The following is a 19,318-nucleotide window of genomic DNA, read 5'->3' as shown; positions in this document are numbered from 1 at the left end:
GTAGCGCTTGTGGCATAACGAACTTGTTGTCCATATGCCAACACCTACCACTGTGCCTGATTATTCCTGGACTGGCAGTTCTTAGCATCCTTTCGGAGTATGTAAGGTCCTTGCATGTCATTAGGGAGTCAAACTCTAGGTTTAATAAGTGAGGGTCCACATACCCCAGGCACAGGGCTGCGCCGGTGAAACGGTGTGGAAGGAGCACTGTTGCTGCCAGTGGCACTTCGCGATGGCTTTGCCTGGCTGCTGAGGGAGGAATGTGCGGGGCTCTTGTCAACACCAGGCTTCTTGACAGAGGCACCTCCTGATGGGCTTGGAGACGGGCCCCGGCTGACCATACTCCCAGACCCTGACGTGGCGGTGGCCACACAGGGTCGAGTGCCACGGTTGCACCTGTGCAGAACACAAAGTCAGCATACAGTTTCACACATGGCTTATTTGTACAAAGTCCCCATTGTTTTTGTTCTAAAAACATTAAAGAATTTTACTCTTAACTGGTTTCATTTTGTTCAAATTTCAGAGATTTTGGCTTGCATGCTTCAATCGAGTGCTTGGAATCTGTGGTTTGGCTTGTGCACAAAGGGTGATAAACTACCATTGTATGTGCTGCTCTACCGTTGGGGAAGCGAGGTGCTGCAGAGACATGGACTGGTTTCACCGTTTGCTGGAATCCACTGTCCAAAAGAAAACTGCATCAACTGTGATGCTGAGTATTTTATTGAATATTGCGGACCAAAAAAATGCAGTTCTTGCTGCGACATTTCAGCAATAACAAAGCAGTCGTAAGCGAAAAATGTTTGGAAGCTGCTCGAACAAAAATGTTTGACACTGTATAGTCGATGCATAGAGAAACCAGCTCCGCATTCTTCGTATATATTTCACTTTGCTATCATTACATGTGCTCGCCAAATCGACTAAAAATTTAGAGCAGCCCAGGGGTGCTGCCTAGATAATGACAGGAATAAGACAGCCACATGTGTGCTCACTGGCATGATTCACTTTCTCTAGTCCTCCAACTGGTGTAACCAAACTATTTTTCTGATCAGTCAATCGAGAACAATTCACTGAAATGAATTCGAACAGGCCCATGGCACAACGCCAATAATTTCCAGCATCGGCCATTAACACTGATGGATATACATATCACATAAAGATTTTTATTTGTGATCATTACCTGTGGCCCGAATGCCAAGCTGAAATGGCAGCAGTGCCCCTACGCATCCTAACAACTCTACATATACACAAGCGAGCTTCAAAAAGTGGCATGTGTGTGTAAACTATGCTGTGGAAGTCTAACATTATTTACTATATCTTCTATAATTGCAAGCCACTTCTCATGGACAAAGTCAATTTGGAGGGAAAGAAATTACAATACACTTCCAGTTTCAATAGTTAGTTGCATGTTTTTCATACTTTCAGTTCACTTCTTTGCCTGATGCTTCACATAAAACAAGAACGAGAAAACAATGAGTATACAGATTTTCCCAATCTCAATACAAGGACTTTCTAATGGTACATTGGGCTGGTTGAAATGAGAGCTTGGAACACATTCACCTGGTTCATTCAGAGCGCCATGATTTAGCTCGGAGCACTCAGAGGTGCTCTCACCTTCGAGCTGGGAGCACAACAGAGATCCGACAGAATCTTGATCATGTTGCAACTCTGATTGCTCTGGGAGCAGCTAGCACTTCCGGCTGGGGCAGGCTTTCTCTGGCTCATATCTCGAGAGAGCTCTACATCGCTGCAAATCGAGTTGGAGTGCAACAGCAACCAGTCGAATGTGCCATAAGCGATCCCTGACCTCTCATTCTCCCGTAAAACATGCCATAACCCAAAATAGGGCAACATTCCCTCATGAAAAATCCTGGAAAATAAAAGGAAGCCAACTGTTCAAGACATAGCTATTAACCGACTCCCCAGCAATAAATATTTAACAAGCTCCCTGCAGCAGCAATATTTAAAAGACTGATTCGCATTCATGATGACCCACTAGTGAGCCATACATCATATTCCTCAGGTGCATTGATTGTGACCTACCGGTGAGTCATACACCCTTTAGGCATTCTCAAGAGAAAGGCTCAATGAGAGATGGTACCATGGCGCATACAATCAAAAGTACCATAACGTTTCTGCCACATTCATAACATTGATATTTTGCAATGACATCGCTTCTGCGCAATAGTTAATTTTCAAGGCCACACAGGGGAGAATTTGTGACCCATTGATGACCCACAGCAATAATGTCTATGAACGAATAATAGAACTACCTAAGAGCTGCATCATGTTAATGCAGAAGTGTGGGTGAATGTTTCGTGGAGTCTGATGTCTCGAAGTAATACTGCGGCTATAGGATACGACAGTGGAGGGCTCTGGACTAATTTTGACCACCTGGAGTTCTTCAATACACAGCTGAATGTAAATGTACACGGCTATAGCCCCTTAGAATAAAACCAATGCCCTCATAATAAGCGCCAGAGCGCCACATCCATTGAGCCACCATGGCAGATCACAGGAAGTAGACAGCAACATGAAACACACCGAAAGCAGAAGCAATGAGTCTGTCCACAGGGGTCGCAGAAATCCCAGCCAGAGCCAGCCTCTTCGTCACATGCCCTGGACAGCAGAGAGTCTTGCCATGCAGCCACTTTTGCCTTCTGTGCAACCAGTGCACAGGGAGCCACGTGAGGTCCCGTCGACGGCTCTGGGGGTGCCAACCGCACTGGCCGTGAAGACTGTGACGTCCCAGTGGCACCACTTGCAGTCCTTGCTGCCATCATGGCACTATGGAGGTAGCCTGGCTCACAAGGTGATGTAGGAGGCGTCAGAACAGCTGTCAAACCGGGTGGAATACCAGGCTTGACACCGACGGGAAAATTGTGCGGCCGGGGAGGTGCACTGCCATGTGTGCCACCCGCTGCACCGAACGGCCCACTTGCTGCTGCTGGGGCAGGAGTCGCAGGAGTGGCACCTTGAGACGGCTCAGTCTGCTGCCCCTGCACCACTTCATCACTCTCAGCAACGAACACGTACGACGAGGGATACCGCAGCTTGACACCACCTACGAAGAAAAGCATTAGAGGAATTGAATCTTTGCAGCAGCCTTCCTTTATCGGTCGACACACAAGCAACATACAAAGACGTCAGTGAGTATTTCATTTTGCCATTTGGGCCCAGATTACATATGGTGGAGATTTAATTACACAACTGAAAAATTAGAGACAGATGTAGCGCCATCCGGAATAGAAGAGCCACATCTCTTCCATGGTAATGGTATTGACCTTTGTTAGGTATAACAGTGTCTAAATGGAGAGAATACCTCAAAATAGTGACCAGTTATCCAACTCTCACTAGAATGAGAAGCTCGAAATTTATACATCTCTTGTGCCATCTGTGCTGTTCACCACATGCAACACATTGCTTGCCAAGTTGCTGGAACAGCACCTGAATGGACACAATATCATCATCATGAGCCTATTCTATATCCACTGCAGAACAAAGGCCTCTCCCATCCATCTCCAATTACCCCCTTCTTGCACCAGCTGACACTACAAAATAAGTACCCTTAATTACAAGCCAGTCTTTACTCTAAGCTCTTTCCCAAACACAGCACAGTGATTCCTCAACGATGAGTTGTGTGAGCAACCGTCACTTCAACCAGCACTGCCATCTGCTTTCTTGAGTTCAGGTAGAGTGGCATGTCCCAGGATACGGGGCACAGTTATTCTTTACAAATGCACGCACCTACAAGAACCTCGAGGGCACACGGCAAGGGTTCTTCGTCTCCGGTTGAGGGAGTTGCATCACCCCGATGGGCAGAGTTGTTGAGGAGAGGCAGTGGGTAGAATTGGTGCCACTCAGCCAACAAGGTCTGGGTGGACACGTCATTCTCCTTGAATCCTTGGCCTGTCAGCACACCAGCCAGGCCATAGGGTCCCAGAATCACTGTTTCACACAGGAGTGAAAGGAAAGAATAGGGGGGGGGGGGTCAATGATCAACATGAATATTCCCATTGAGATCAAACCTGCACGCTCGCAACTTGATAAGCAATTAACAGAGAGGGAAGTGAGCTATAAAAACAAGGGCAAGGAATGCGCTCTGAGCAACAGGTCTTTATTTTTACACAACAGCATTGTGCACTTACAACCTGAGGGTTCCCTGCCCTTTTTAGCATGAGATTTTAACTCCACTTATAACAGTTGCTCAGGTACTTACCTTGCAAATGCTTTGCATGAAACAAAGGGACTCATCCAGGTAAAACAACTGGCAGTGAAACTAACATCATAAATTATTAATAATATTAGCTATACGCAGCATGACTGATGCCACAGTCATAATTGCTGAATCACACAAGTAGGGAGGGTTGAGTAAAGTATGCTCACAAGTAGCATGAACTTCGTAAAGTTACCCGAGTAAATATTTTAAACATTACACAACATTGACAGGTTGTTAGTTATATCACTACACCTCCCCATCAATCAGAAACATGAAAACATGGAACTACTAGTTATTTTCTGGTCATTCCTGGCTAGACATTCAGATGCAATACAAGAGGCAGTCGAGGAGTGTGTTCCAGCTGTAGTAGCAGTGGGAGAATAGGGTACTGGGACAACAAAGAACGCTGTGTGGGAATTATTTGTTTGAAAAGAAAGGTTTTGTTCTGGCTGGCATCATGTTCCCAGAAGGGGTAAAGAAAAAAACATTCAGTAAGAATGTATGCCTGTGCTAAGCAATGGCAACAATCCGCCTTTTTCATTTTCCTGTGCTGCCCTCTGCCGCACGCCACCCGAAACGTTTTGGTAGGGTGCCGGGGCTTTCGCCGGTTGATTTGTGAACCTGCGCCCTTGTTGAGTGCGCATCGGTTGTGCATTTCCTGGATCGCGAATAATTATTAATGGCTTCTGCGGGGCAGCATGTCGTTCCTGGAAGCCATGTAGCACTCACCAACTATATATATAGGGTGAGCAGGCGTGATAGCGCTGTTTTGTTTATAGTGTGGCCTATAAAGGTATGCTGAGTACCCTCTGCCGGCGCGGCTGCTTTGGAGTTAGTTGTTGCTGACTCCTGCACTTGCACCTCGCTTTACTTTCAATTCTTTTTTGCATATTCTTTAGACATTTTGCATAAATAAGAAGTTTTCGACCGCGCAGCCTTCCGCGTCAGGTTTAGCAAAGCGGTGCACCCCTTGTTTACATCAACATCTACAGCCACAGATCGTTGTTAGCGTCAAACATTGGCAAAAGGTGCATCGCTGATATGAAAAAAAAAGTCGAAACGTCGAATAAAACACACATACCTGCTCATATGAGCCGCGTTATTCCACCGTGAGACGAGTCAGTATGAGCGCCTGAGCTACTCAACGGCGACTGTGATCCAGTTACAAATATCGGGCTGTTAATTTATTACTGATTCTCGCTTTTCTTTAACTTTATCATACTTAGTTTGCGTGTGTCATAAAGCATTGTTAGAGAAAAATGTGCTCACATAAGCACTCATTTAAAGGCCATGTTGTTCTCCCGCAAAAACGCGGATGCCATCGCTGACACCGTTGGTATATAACTGAGCGAGGCGGCTGTTTATGCTGCTGTACCGAATGTACCGTATGTCTCTTGTTTCGCGTTTGACGCAGAGATAAACAGTATATCTCAGGAATAAAGAAATGCGTGAGCATACCAACACGTACAAACCGACCCATCTACGTTGCGAATACGAGCGGCAGCCTACGGGAACGGTGACCTACAGATGTTGGCACAGCCGTTGGGCAATGCGCTGTGTCGCCGCTTGCAGATTATTGTGTACGCGCCGTGCGAAGCGAAGAGTAGTTTATTTCAAATCGCTAAGGCCAGAACTGAACTATAAAGCAGTTTCCTTCGTCCTAACTTGCTTACTTTTCAGCACAGGTCCGCCGGTAGCGGGTGCACGAACTCGACGGAGCCAGGCCTAAGCTTCGCTGAAATCAACATTGGCTCAAACTTCATGTGCACGGCTTGAGAGGGTCGAAGCCTTGCGCATTTCAACCTTTCAACTTCGTAGGCATGTTTTGACTCACTTTGAGCGCGATTATTTATATATACCAACGAAGGCGTTGCGGCTATCGCGTTATCGGTTCGACGGCCTATCACGCGGGTTTCGGTCGAACGATGGTATAGGCACGGTGATTTTCTCAGTGCCGTCGACAAGAAAGCCCGTCGCAGTACCAAAGCCAGTCTTACGCTACGCACACTTTCAGTACTGCACTGACGTCGAGCTACCAGTGGAGTTTCAACACGGTACACGGCACGAGTGGTCAGTAGCGCGCGTCCGAGCGATTTTTTTTTTTTTCGGCGGACGTTTCGCCGCGCGCGCGGCCCTTCCAAAACGTTTTGCGACTAATCCGCCAGGGCAGGGCGCATGCGCCGTCGGGCCGTGAAAAAGGCGGATTAGGGGCAATGACACAGTAACAGCGCTCCACATGGCTTTTCTCACCTTTACACGGGCTTTGGCTGGCAGACTGTGCAGCCAACAAGTGCTGTCTAGAGATACGATGGATGGGTGGGTGTTGCCGCACATCAACGCTGGCACACACCGTGCTATCACCATGTACGAAGAAGTGAAATGAAAATGAAAGCTGTGTTCCACTGGAGCCCCTGTAAAAAACAGGGGGAGGCAACATTGGCATCTGCAGAAATGCACTTTCAAATAAAAGGTACTATCACATAAATTCATATGTGAATGATTACGAGAATACTGAAATGTGTTGTTGAGTTTCCAGGTTGCCCTGCATTTGTAACAATGACTTAATTCAGACTCCAATACGTACACTTGGGACTATACACCCTTCTTAGAAACTGGTTACAGAGCAATTACATGTAACATTTCAATGTAATCATTCTTAACAGACGTCCTGGTCATTTATTCCATGTTCACTAAAGGTGGGCAAATATATCCTTTTTCGAATACAAATGCGGGTAAGTATAAAATATTGAATCGAATATTGAATAGTTAAAGGGCCCCTAAACCACCTCAGATATTTTTTTAACATTTCAAGTAAACACGCGCATCGAGTTCAGATCAACGATGCCAAACGCTGCAGCGCTACACGCCGCGGGAGCGCCACAAAATAGAAAAAACAATGCCGTCCTCCTCCCTTCGCCTTTCCGGTATCCCCAGCGGTTGTCACGATGTCAGCAGGGGGAATCTGGTGATGTCAACTGCTGAAACAATGTCCATTGGTCGAACAAGAACCTACGACTTCCGGTTAGTCTGCTAGCAGGTACGCGCGCTTTCTTCTCTTCCTTGTCATGTTGCTCGTTTGTGCGCCCTTGCGAATCGGTAATTACAGCCCGCAACGCAAGTGCCAAATCGCTTGCGTTCCAACACAGTCGTGCTTAGCGGTCTGATTAGCTGCGCGAACAGAGTGCGACAGTGTTGGCCTTTCCAGACGTGCACGCAGCACAGGGTCTATAGCAGTACACTTCACATAACACGGGCTGGCATCGCAGCAACAGCGGATAGCCGAGAAGCGCCGAGTCCACATCTACGTTACCGGCACGGTAACTCGTCGCACGCCGTTTGCCATTCACGGGCCGCCGTTCGACAGCAGTTTTTGCTCGTGAACGGCGAGATTTCCTTGCCGTACGTAGAGAGGATGAGACCGGGACTCATTTGTGCGGCAGCCTCACTGTCGCTGATCGCTCGACGGCGCCGATATCGTCGCTAGGCCTTTTCTGGTTCCCTTCAAAGCTAAAATGGACGGCGCTTCGAAATGAAATACCGACGCTCAAAAGCCGCAATATTTTCTTATCGTTGTTACCGCTCTTCGCAATAATTGTACACAAAGAAGAAAAATACGCTGATATTAGCAGCGCCGTCGGCTGTGATGCAAGCACAGCCGAGTCCGTCGCCTCCCCGCGGTAGCCATGCACTGCAGCCGAGCTGCAGCCGATGTTTTCGTTGCCGGTGGCGGAGGCGTGCAGCTTCACAGTCGTTGATTGGCCCATTGATCGTGCAGCGGGCGGGGCGCCGGCCGAACTGCCGTCTACTTCGGACACCTCTCGCGCGGCAGACGTTCTACGGCACTGGTGGCCGGTTCGCCGTCGGTATATGTGCCGCTAGCGTGGACATGCCTTAACCGGAAGTAGGCAGTGTTTTGAGAAGTGCGTTGGCAATGACGTATGTCACGTGACCTTTCGAGAAGCACTCGGCAAGGAGGGGAGACCAGCCGATGAGGAGAGCAGCGAAGGAAAAAGCGAAACGAGCGAGGGCAGTCTCTCGATCATCAAACGCGTGTAACTCCGCTATTACAGCACCATTTCGAAAAATTCTCGCGGCTACGTGTTCGTTGTAGACTCGTACACAACTGCAACACCACAACTAAATTCGACTCTGGGTGGTTTAGGGGCCCTTTAAAGGACAGCTTACAGAATATTCAATTATCAGCACCCTCATATGATACCTTAATATGCCCATGTCTCAATGAAGCACTACACAAGGATACTTTGCAATAACGAAAAAAAATATATATATATACATATATATTGCACACACACACACACTTTTTTAAAAGCCTTTAAAGGGGCACGAGAAATAATTTTAGCTGTATTCGTCCCTTGTATAAAAGAAGAGCCGCTCTTATTATGAGAAGAGGCTTGGCAAGAGAGAACAAACACAATAATGGGATAGGTGGTGACAGTGCCTTTAACTACCTGCACCAGCTTGCCGTGAAGTTATGTTTTGACAGAATCTGCTTGGGCCTAGTAAATTTTTATCAGTAAAGATGGACTACATAGTATTCTAAACTTGGCAAGTTTCGATAACTTTTATCGAGCCCCAAAAACAACACCAACAAAATTTTAAATCTGTGACGTTACATGATGTACCGATGCTGAGGTCCTAGCACAACATTAATAAATTTTTTTTTCTCTTCTAATAATCTACCTCTTACTTGACATTAATGAGACTCGAGTTTCAAAAGAATGGCGTCCCTTTAATGAGGCCAGCACTGCGTTAATGCAAAAAACTGTCCTTACCCCCTATCTTTGTCTGCACTATCGCAGGGCTGAAGAAACCATTTGCCCATCCTGGTAAATCCTCTTGATAATAGGCACCTGCAAGTGAACACAAAACAGAATAAAACACAAACATACATGTGTTTGAGTACGGAATCTTCACAGCTGGTGGTGATGATACAAGTGGGATGATTGTACACTCGTTGGCAATTGGCACTGTCTAAGGATAAAAGCCCAAGAGCCCCTCACTGACAGGAAATTAATTGACTAAATATAGCACCTCATTGCAAATCCCTAATCATATGGTAGGCTTTTACAATTGCCACATGGGTGAGGTTGGCGACTTCACAAGTATAAGGCCTTAACTTCCCCAACACATTTCTGGATCGCTTCCTTTAATTTTAACAATGCACGCACTTCGCAGGCACAGCGTCATATTCAATGGCCAGATGAGTTATCTGAATAAGATGAGCTGCTAAATTTCTTAAACGTGTGGGGTTTCGGGTGCTCGCGTGACGCCGTTCCATTGCTTTGTGTTTCAGAGAGATCCATGTCCCTCGCCTCTCGGCCTGGATGGGGTGGCAGCGAGTCATAAAACACTGTCACTCGGCTGTCATCCCGCCCACGGCAAGGTCAACTGGCTTACCCCATTGGCTCACTTTTTGGCGTGATTCAGGCCCTACTTGTGTGCGCTCCGGGTATGTGGGCGCAAAACGAGGCCCGGGGAGAACACATCCAGGCGTCGGAAGGTGCATACGTGTTGTGTTGCGATTAGAGTTAAATTCGGATGTGTTGCTTGGAACTTATGTTGTATCGAACCCCAGCTTAATAAATGTTTGTTCCTTCCCGAGAGCTTTGCCTAGGGTCTCCCTTGCTGCACGCGCCGGCTCGCCTTCCCCTATAGCTGGGACCGGCGGGTGCACCCGGGTGCAGCGGCGCATCGGCACTCGGAGCGGGCGCAGACGCGGCGCCCTACATGTATGCATGGCGGCTCTGAGTGATCGAACCCGCAATGGTCGTCCGGCGCGCATGTTACAGAGCGTAGCGATGAGACCACAAACTTAAGTCGTTATATTTATCTAGCTCAAAGTAAATGTCAATTGGATACCTGTGTTGCATGGGCATCAGTCATTCTTTTTTAAATGTCTCACAAACTTGCACATGCCAAAGCGTTCCTACCCGATATGTGGCAACATGTTGGTGTGGACATACCTTTGTATAAGGTTGTGTAGAGCCTTGAACAATAGGGAACGACACTCGTAGGAGAGGCCATTTTCCCAGCTGCCTTGCTCTGTGTCTGTAAAGGAAATTATTTGCTCAGTCAAGCTGGATTGCGATTAAATGAGGGGCAACACACACACACACACACACACACACACACACACACACACACACACACACACACACACACACAGGTCCGAAATGTGCTGAAATAATACTGCATAAAACACAAAACAACCACAAATCAACAGTGTCAATCTCCAGCTTTTTTCCCAGTCATATTCTAACTGCACAGCGAACATGTTCTGTGGCCCACAATGTACAAATATACAAAAACGCATGAACTGATATGTGCAGATGCCACAGCATCAACTGTAACTCCTGTCAGCACAAGGCCGCAGATGCTGTACCAGTGTTGCTCAGCTTAATATATGCTTTATTTTCTGGTTACCTTTTTGACAATCACTTAATGTTTCGAACTGTCAACACAGTAAACACTGATGACATGCATGATGGATGTCGTGAGTTAAATAATAGCTTCACTCAACAGCATTCCGGATGATTTGAGTAAGTCATACAAAAAGAACGCTTTTTGAATACGACTGGCATGTCACGATAACCATCACTGGCATTTATTCAAGCTAGTGAAACTTGTGAAACGAGTTCTGACAGGAATGTACTGGGAAAGGTCACCAGCTTCCGAAAGGCAGTGGTAAATGAATCAGAACTGCACGTAGTTTTCGATACCGTGAACAAGCACTATCCACACGAATTGGCCGCGGCTGTCATCTGCGTGGCAGAAACATGCAAGTACTTCAAGAGGGTGGGGGGGAGTGAGAGATGTCGGAGACTGCTTAAACGCAGCGACAATATGAAAACGCGCGAGTCTGCACATCCCGATTTGGATGCACCCGTCAGCAGCTCCGGTGCGATGGACTAATTTTGGGCCGCTGAAACCGACACGTTACGGATTGCGCTCAACCGCGCCCCCTTTCCCACCCGCCGGCAGGCGACATCCTAGCGACCAGCGGAGCCGGTGGTCGACGACGAGCGCGTGAGTGGGGGCCGTCACGTGATACGACACGCCTCCACCCCTTTCGGTCCCGCGCCCCGAGTCTCACGCGCGGGAGGAAGCGGACCCTTCGGCCGACATCCCTCGCCGCCGTTTTCGCGGTGCGCAGGAAAATGCCTACACGCGCGCCACGCATCGATTGATCCGAGGTTGCCCCCTTTCGTGCTGTTGCGCCGCCGCGCGCATTCTCCACTGGCCCAACGGATTTTACTTCTCCAGGGCTTGCAAAGCATCTTGAGGAGTGGTTACAAAATCCGGAGCTGCGTAATCGCAGCCCGGCGACTTTCTGAATGACGCGCGTATGGGCTGCGACGTATGTTTGAAAAAGCGAGACTCGTAAAGGTCACTTGTCACTTAAAAAAAAAAAAAAAAAACTTGCACTGAAGCCAATTGACGCAATGTCGCCGCTACCTGTCAAACACACATTTACAACGAAAACATTCCACTGCGCCAGCGAAACGGTGCGCCGTGGTGGCCGCACCATGTTGTCTTCCGTGTTTATTTCTGCGTCCTTGCGTCATATGCGCTGCAATGTTTTCGAGCTATCAACAAGGCCAAACAATCTGTTTTGATGAAATATTTACCGCCCCGTGCGCGCGCGCAGCCTTGAAACGCCTACTCTGCCGACAGGTATACACAAATCACCGATGCTGCAAAACGTCGCTCGACCACGAAGATGTGGAAGGCGTCGGACGCGAATGCGCTCTTCTCTCCCGCTGCCACAGGCGGCCGCGGACCCGGAAACGACCACAATCGCGCTGCACGCGGAAGCGAGCGGCGCTCTGCGTGCCTCCCTCACTCTCGGCGGCACGCACCTCGCCGGCCTCGTCGTCTATCGACCGGCAACGGCCGCGAAGAAGACTCGCGCCTCCCCTACACTCCGTTGGCACAGCACCGAGCCCGCTTTAGGGCGACGTCACGGTTACCATCGCGAGCGAGCGAGCGAACGTGCTACGCGCGCGCGCCAATAGCGAAGAAACGACGGCGGGCGGAAAAATCTGGGGGAATGCGAGCGGAAACTGCCGCGCGATCGACTGGTTGGCACCCGAGCCGCTCTCCACGTCTTATCTTTTTGTGCAGCGGCAGGTATGCATTTAGTGCGCGAAAAACGCGCAGAATTTTACGGCTATTGTTTCCAAACATACCTGCGACCTTGCCAGGCCGCAACTCCTCTTTCTTTTCCCCCTTCGCCCGTGCGCCTGCACGAGCGCCCGCATGTGGGTCAACCAAAGCGCGCGCGGCGTGGTCGACTTTTCTGCCGCGCCGGCCCCTTCTACGCCTCAGCTACGATCAGGAACGCCGCACTCGGTCACCGGGAAAGGTTTACAAAAAAGCAACGCGACGCCTCCCTCCGCCTATCAGCGTTAAAGACACGCCACCTTCTCAAGTCGTGCAACCCTGTCAAAGGTAGTCGGCGACCTGTCAGCGAGTTTTTAACTGAGCGAGGACGCGTTGCCAACGAACATTCCTCTCACCGGAGCGCGGGAAAACATAATAGAGATCGATTAAATTTCGAGGCGAACGGCTTCGATCACCCGTGGCGATCGAGAAGGGCTTGCCGCGGGGATAGGCGAGCCACGCCCGCTTTATTCGAAGAGGCCCCTGCCCGTCCCCGGGGGCACGCGTGCCGCCGCACTTGCGCGACCGCGGAAATGGAGCGCAGCCAAGACAGCGTGCGTTTCATGTAGTAGAGGCGACAATTTTATTCCCGTCTCTGATCGCATACTCGCGAGAAATATAGCTAATTAAAGCTAATCGATGGAGGTTCGACTTCTAGAAAGCTCACTGGCGTGCTCTCACTCCCGACACGAGCTTCTCACCAAAGCGCGACCAAACAGGAAGCAAGCAGGCCAATGTCACTCGTCCGCGGGACTCGAAACAGACCGCCCGGCGCATCTCAGCGTGGATAAGTGCACCGCGGGGCCCGACCCACTTGAGGAGAAAACGCCGAACAGGGCACCGTCGTTCGTTCATAGTGCACAGGGGGGCGAGCGAAAAGGAAAGGCGGCCGCCGGGTTGACGACCGGACGAGAAAAAAAGCGCGCGCGCGGTCCCGTTTGCGCCAGTGGGGCGAGACCAGCGGCGAGGCTCGCTCCCCCTCCGCGGTGCGTTCACCCCAGGACGCACGCACATACGCGGCCGCCGGGCGTAGACCGCGCGCGCCGTGCGAACACGCGTCGCGGGAGCCGATGTCGCCCCCCCCCCCCCTCCCTCCCTTTTTTTTTCGCCAGTCCGGTCCACTTTGACCTCGGAATGCTCACGACTCCGCGGCAGAGGGCGAAGCCACCCCGGCGAAGAGCGCCACGAACCGGCTCTCGCGTGGCCAGACCTCGTCTTCCAATGAGCCATTCGCTGTTGCAGAGTGTGCCCACCCCGAGGTATCAAACGAACGCGGTTCAGGCGATTCCGCGCCGATTTCCTGCTCGACCGCAGCTGCAGGAGACGAGCGAGCGCACAAACGAGCAGATCGACGCGTGTCACGAGGGGAGGAGTATATCAACGGCGATCGCGCACACTGGGTCGCTGCCCTTCCACCACAGCGGCGCCCCACGTCGTGCGAAGAGACGTCCGAAAACGGGCAGGGGGGGGGGGGGGGAGGGGCAGGCGTCACGAGAGCGAACCTGCTGCACAACCTGGCGACGGCAGTTAAACAACGCCTCGACCACCAGAGCAGGGGACAGAGCGATGTCGTGGCCACCCCGTCCCTCCCCGTGCGCGGACTGACGGAGGAGGCGCGGGAGCGTGCTCGGCGATCGGTCCTGTCGCCAGGCCTCAGTGCGACCACACGGCTTCGGCTGAAACGGGCGTGGAGGGAGAGGAGGCGGCCACCGAAGAGCAGCGGCGGCAGCAGAGTTCGCCCCTCAGGAAGGAGCAGACCGGGCCGGCTCAATGAACTCGGGCGGGCGCCTGGCTCCGCAGAACGGGAGGGGGGTATTCCCCAGCGGCGCCGAAAGACAAGACCTGAGCCGGAGCAGCAAGGAGGCCGCCGCCCCTTTTCGCGAGGAAAGGGCGGGGGCACTCGCAGCGTACCGCCGACACACGCGGTGCGTGACGCGGCGCCACTGGGAAGGGCAACGCGGCCGCTCTACATCGGGGCTCGTCCGCGTAACTTTGACACGCAGCGTGTACACAACGGGCTCGCAATCTAATAGGGCTGTTAGTACGTCTTACGGGGTTCAGTGACTGCACTGCACAGGTGCAATAGAACACACACACACATATATATTAATGGTACAAAACAGCCCTGAAGATGCCACAGTTGCAAAGCTTACTACAAATGTACCCCATTCAGCATCTGTATGCCACGACTCACGATAATTTTACCGCTTGCTGCTCATGCACAAGCAGAATACCGGTCTTGCACACACATGAGGTTACCCCGTCACCAGAGGCCAACACTCCCCAGTAGCACAGAACCATCGTGCTTCGTTATCTCGACACAATGCTGAATGTTACTTAAAAATAAGAACCCGCATCCGCAGCGCCAGACGCACACGGTGCGGGCACCGCTCACGCCGCAGCGAAGGCTACGTGAGCGCTAGCACGGGGGCCTACACCCCGACGCCCACCGGTACCGGCGCGTAGGCCACCGCGCACCTCCGCAGGGGAAAGAAAAGGCGGCATTCCTCGGGCACACACAACGGCGAACGGATCGCGGGGAGAAAGTGGCCCGTTTCCGGTCGGGAGGTATCGCCTCTCCCACCGTCTCGGTCGGGGGAAGGGCGGCTACCCCGACAAAGCCAAGGATGAGACCGCCGGCTCGCGCGCCCTTACCTGATCACGCCCGACCTTTCTCTCCCCCTCTCTCACCGCGCTCGGTCTCGCTGCTCAACGATTCTGTGCACTGCCATGAAAGCCGCGGGCTCGCGCCTTCTGACGCCGCTGTTCTCTGTAACGGAGCGCCCCACAATGAGCCGGAACCGGCAGCGCGAGCGCACCTCTCCCGCTGCCGAGTTCAGACAAACGACCCCGCGTAAATTATCGGGCCGTCCCCGCACTACCCCACCGTGGCACGGGCAGTCGTGAGCGTAACAGGCAAGACTTCAAATAAACACCGACACACGTGAGAGCGCCCTTCAAGCCAACACGACCTCCTCAAAGCAAGTACGGCTTATGATAGCCAAATTCCTTCCGAGATGGGCACGCGCAACGCCGACGCTGTGTTTCGTCAGTTATGCACGCAATTTGGAGGGACTGCCTTCTCCACCTCCTCTCATTCCGCGGTCTTCACGGCGCCCGCGCTTTCCTTTCCTTCGGGCCGGACGAAAGAAGCCAGTTGAGGAGACAGCAGCCAGGAGGGCTGCTGCGCGAGTCAGCCCCACTCAGTTCGTTCCTTGTTCATCGCCGTCGGGCCGACCGGTCAATACACCACGCCCGACGACCCCCCCCCCCCCCCCCCCCCGGTCCGGAATAGAAAGGATACGCGAGAGGCAGGCGGCAGCCAAGGGGCGAGGTCGCCAGGTGCGCGACCGACTCCCCAAAGAAAACTGCGAAGGATACCACCGGTAGTACACAAGCTCAGCGGCGGCAGCAGTCGGCATCACCGCAACGCGGGGCAGCGCCGGCATAAGGGCAAACGTGCCCCGTGGCCGCGTTATTTTGGCAGCCGAGACGGAAGCCCGCCGGCGCTGCGAGCAACCAGAAGTAGGTCGCGCGACAACCCCGCCGCCACTCGTGGCCAGGGAGGGGGAAAACAAGCGAGGACACAGCGATACGCCACAGCGCGGAGCGAGCACGCTGCTGCGGCTGGTCTGCGCCTGGTCCGAGGCAAGAGCGCATCTCCGCGCGCACACAATGAACAACGGAGCGCGGACGTCAATTGTGATGCGCGCATAAGAAAAAGTAGCCGAGCTAATAATTAAACCCGCGCCGTACGCGGATCAGCAAAATAAAAAAAAAGGCGCTTTGGATCTTTTGTTTTCTAGAGTAATGAGGTCGTCGGTCGACGAGATCAAACCCAACGCTGGGCGTTTAACCGACCACCGCTCCACGAAGGCGGTGAGAACAGCTGTTTCGCAGCTGCAGAAACAAAACTGGAGAGGACTGCGGAGGCGTCTCAGTTACAACATAAATGATTTGAGAAAGACAGCCAAGAAAACGAAAAGAAGGAAGAGATTAGGTAGGAAGGAAAACGGATAAGCAAGTAGACACACGGCAGGCTCGCAAACGGCAAAGGCGGCCTGCGGTGCCACGGTGCCAAAGGCGTCCTGCGCACCGCGGCGAAGAGACCGCCGAGGAAGCAACGGCGCGCCCCAAGGCCGGCCGCAAACAGCGGGGGGGAGGGGGAATATGGGAGGCCGCGCGTGCAGCGGTGGGCCTACCGAGAGCGGCCGGCACGCGCGCTCGTCACGCGACTGCCTCGCCCGCGACGACGACAACTCGTCTCGCCTCGCAGCGTCGCGCGTCGGCTCCCGGTGCGCGTTCACGAGCGCTCTTTTCTGCTCGACTTCCACGCTCCCCCCGCGCCAGGACGGGTGCGTGAGCAGAGCGACTGGCGCCGAGATGACGTGACGCGCCGCCGCTGTTCGTTTAAACAGCGCCTTCTCTCGCGAAGCGCGACTCCCGTGAATAAATAGGCGCGTGTCCTCAATGATCCTGGCGCTAACAGTTTACAAACCCTTCCGCCAACGTGTCATGATCTTTTCTGGCCCATAGGAAAATGCTCGTCTAGTTTTGGGACGTCACTGCCGAGCCAGTGAACGTTCGAATTTGAGGGATCGCTCGACACGACCGCAACCCTTACGATTTTAATAGATTGTGCGTGGACATCGCCTCTGCAAGTACTATTTTCTTGTACAAAAATTAAATCTTTCTTCGTCAATAATGTTATAATCAAGATGAAAGAATGGTACATGCAGGAAATTTACAGCTAGCTCGCGTTTGCATAATCCTTAAACAAAGGGATGGCTCTTACTATTGGAATTGCGTGGCCGCTACCTTCGTTTCTGTCGCCTCCGAATGCCGGGCCAGTCACACGACACTGCAAGTGCCGACCTGAGGTGCTACGGCGGTCGGCAAAGAAACATTTGTACCCCCCCACCTCTGGAAAATACTTCGAACCAACCGGTGCTTTCTAACCAGAAATGCACTCGCCGCGATGACTCAGGGGGCTATGACGTTGCGCTGCTGAGCCCAATGTCGTCGGTTCGACCGAGGGGAGCTCAGGTGGAGAAAAATCGGAATCATTCGCTACGGCATCTCTCACAACCCACTGGGCAGTAACGGTATGTCAAACAAATTAATTTAAACTCGGCGTGTCACCGACTCCTACACTCAGGCGTCGGCTGACGCGCGCGACAGGTCTGCCCCCCCCCCCCCCCCCCCTCCACGACTGGGTCGCCGCAAACGTTAAGGAAGGCGACGCGCACCTCCCTGACGACCTCGCCGAACGCCAGACCAACGACGACGCTAGCTAGAGTATCCGTGCCAAGGTCGGGACGATGCTGCTGGCCGACACCGGCGCATAGTACGAGCAGATCGGCGAAATGCCTGCGCGCACTGTAGCCGAGTGTGTTCGCCAAGCCGCTAGGGTACGTGCTGTCGTCACACGACGCATCACCGCCGCTAGCGTCAACTACGGCTCTTTCGAATGCGCCAACCTTGGCCAAGTTCGATGCCTTCCGCACTGTGGTGGACGCACGGTATCACAAAAATGACTCCTCATCGATACCAAACGGAAGCCCGCGTGATTCGGTACGTCCTCAAAGACCACGAGGACGTTTTTCCCTTCCCACCTTTCGCCTATTTTCTGCGTCGCGCTAGACACGTTCTAGTTTGGGAATCTGTAGCTGGGAGGTGCAGGAAAACCTTCAGAATTAAATGGGCGCCACAATGTCTCCAGAGGGAGAGTGTGTGATTGTGAAGAGGAAAAGGCGCTATTTTCTGAGTCAGAGCCCACCGACGACATTCGCTACCTGAAGAGACAGGCCAAACACAGTGTGAACGCATGCTGCACAGCGCGAAACGACGCCAAGGACTCACCGTTCAGCTCGGGCGAGACTAGGCCGCTCAGGTCCGGCTCCTCGCCGTACCAGAAGAGCCAGAGCTCGCGCCGGTGCTGCTGCTGCTCGGGCCGGGCCACCCTGCGCCAGACGCACAGCAGGTCGGCCGCGAGGCACTTGGCAAACGACCACAGCACGGGCTCGGACAGGGGTTCCACGCCACCGCCGACTGCCGACGACGTGTGCTCGGTGCTCAGACGACGCCATTTGAGGCCACACAAGTCCGCCTGCGAGGATGCGCGGACACGTCACTGGCTTTTCGTGGCCCATGGGATAAACTGTAGCATTTAGCAGTACGGGGGCCGCACGTTGTAACGTTCCATTTATTTTCATTTTAATTTCCGCCCATTGCCTCGGTCATTACTCGCACGCCACCACATCGCTGGTATAGGGCCACTGGGTGGGTCGCAAGCTAACAAGAATGAAAAATTAAATGGAACGTTACAGAATAAGGGCTCCTGTATTTGTATAATAGCAAGCTACAATCGCGGTGCCTAGCGTGAAACCGTTCCAGCCTACTTACTTCAAAGCGCACTGCTGGAATACGCGCACAAACAAATTGCGAACCAAGTGCGTTCGTCAAAGTACACGCAGGTAACCCCGAGTAAACTCCCCGACAGTGTACGCTGTGAAATAAGCACAGTCAGAAGCAAATAACAGCGCGTCAAGTCGGGAGAAAGCGGAAAATAAAGATGCAGTAACTGCGTTTGCCTTTTCGCGCTCTCCTGTCCACATTTCAAGCACGGTTGTTCAAGCACGGTTGTCGGCTAGCTCAAACCAGCCGTCTCCTTTTACAGTGGACAAACCCATTCGTGTTCCCTGCAAATACTGCATCAAAGGACCATGACTTTGCTGTCATTTTACATCCTCCTCCCCTCTCTCCCCAGCGTAGGGTAGCAAACCGGATCTTCCCATCTGGTCTTCCGTCTCTCTCTCTCTCTCTCTCTCGTGCCTTTGTATCGAATGGAAGTAATCGGTTTGGTTACCTTATCCAGCTATTGCTGCCGCAGTAAGCGTTCGTCCATTTGGAATTTCA

General features: G+C 52.3%; 1 protein-coding gene across 4 annotated transcripts in view; it reads right to left on the bottom strand.

The window, feature by feature from the left end:
• Window positions 1-19,318, bottom strand: part of LOC119446706 (mediator of RNA polymerase II transcription subunit 13) — a 116,163-nt gene that overhangs the window by 63,441 nt on the left and 33,404 nt on the right. For all 4 annotated transcript variants that reach the window (XM_037711218.2, XM_049664339.1, XM_049664340.1 and 1 more), the window contains exons 2-8: window positions 18,263-18,509; window positions 10,201-10,285; window positions 9,010-9,087; window positions 6,467-6,627; window positions 3,745-3,945; window positions 2,542-3,061; window positions 165-396 (exon numbers count right to left, since the gene is read on the bottom strand). In XM_037711218.2, coding sequence (XP_037567146.1) covers window positions 165-396; window positions 2,542-3,061; window positions 3,745-3,945; window positions 6,467-6,627; window positions 9,010-9,087; window positions 10,201-10,285; window positions 18,263-18,509 — 1,524 coding nt within the window. The remainder of the gene's footprint in view (window positions 1-164; window positions 397-2,541; window positions 3,062-3,744; window positions 3,946-6,466; window positions 6,628-9,009; window positions 9,088-10,200; window positions 10,286-18,262; window positions 18,510-19,318) is intronic.

This window comes from Dermacentor silvarum, chromosome 3 (genome assembly GCF_013339745.2).
Source record: "Dermacentor silvarum isolate Dsil-2018 chromosome 3, BIME_Dsil_1.4, whole genome shotgun sequence".
Lineage (NCBI taxonomy): Eukaryota > Metazoa > Arthropoda > Arachnida > Ixodida > Ixodidae > Dermacentor > Dermacentor silvarum.
Note: the sequence above shows the minus strand (reverse complement) of the source record. Positions and strands in the feature narration are given on the sequence as shown.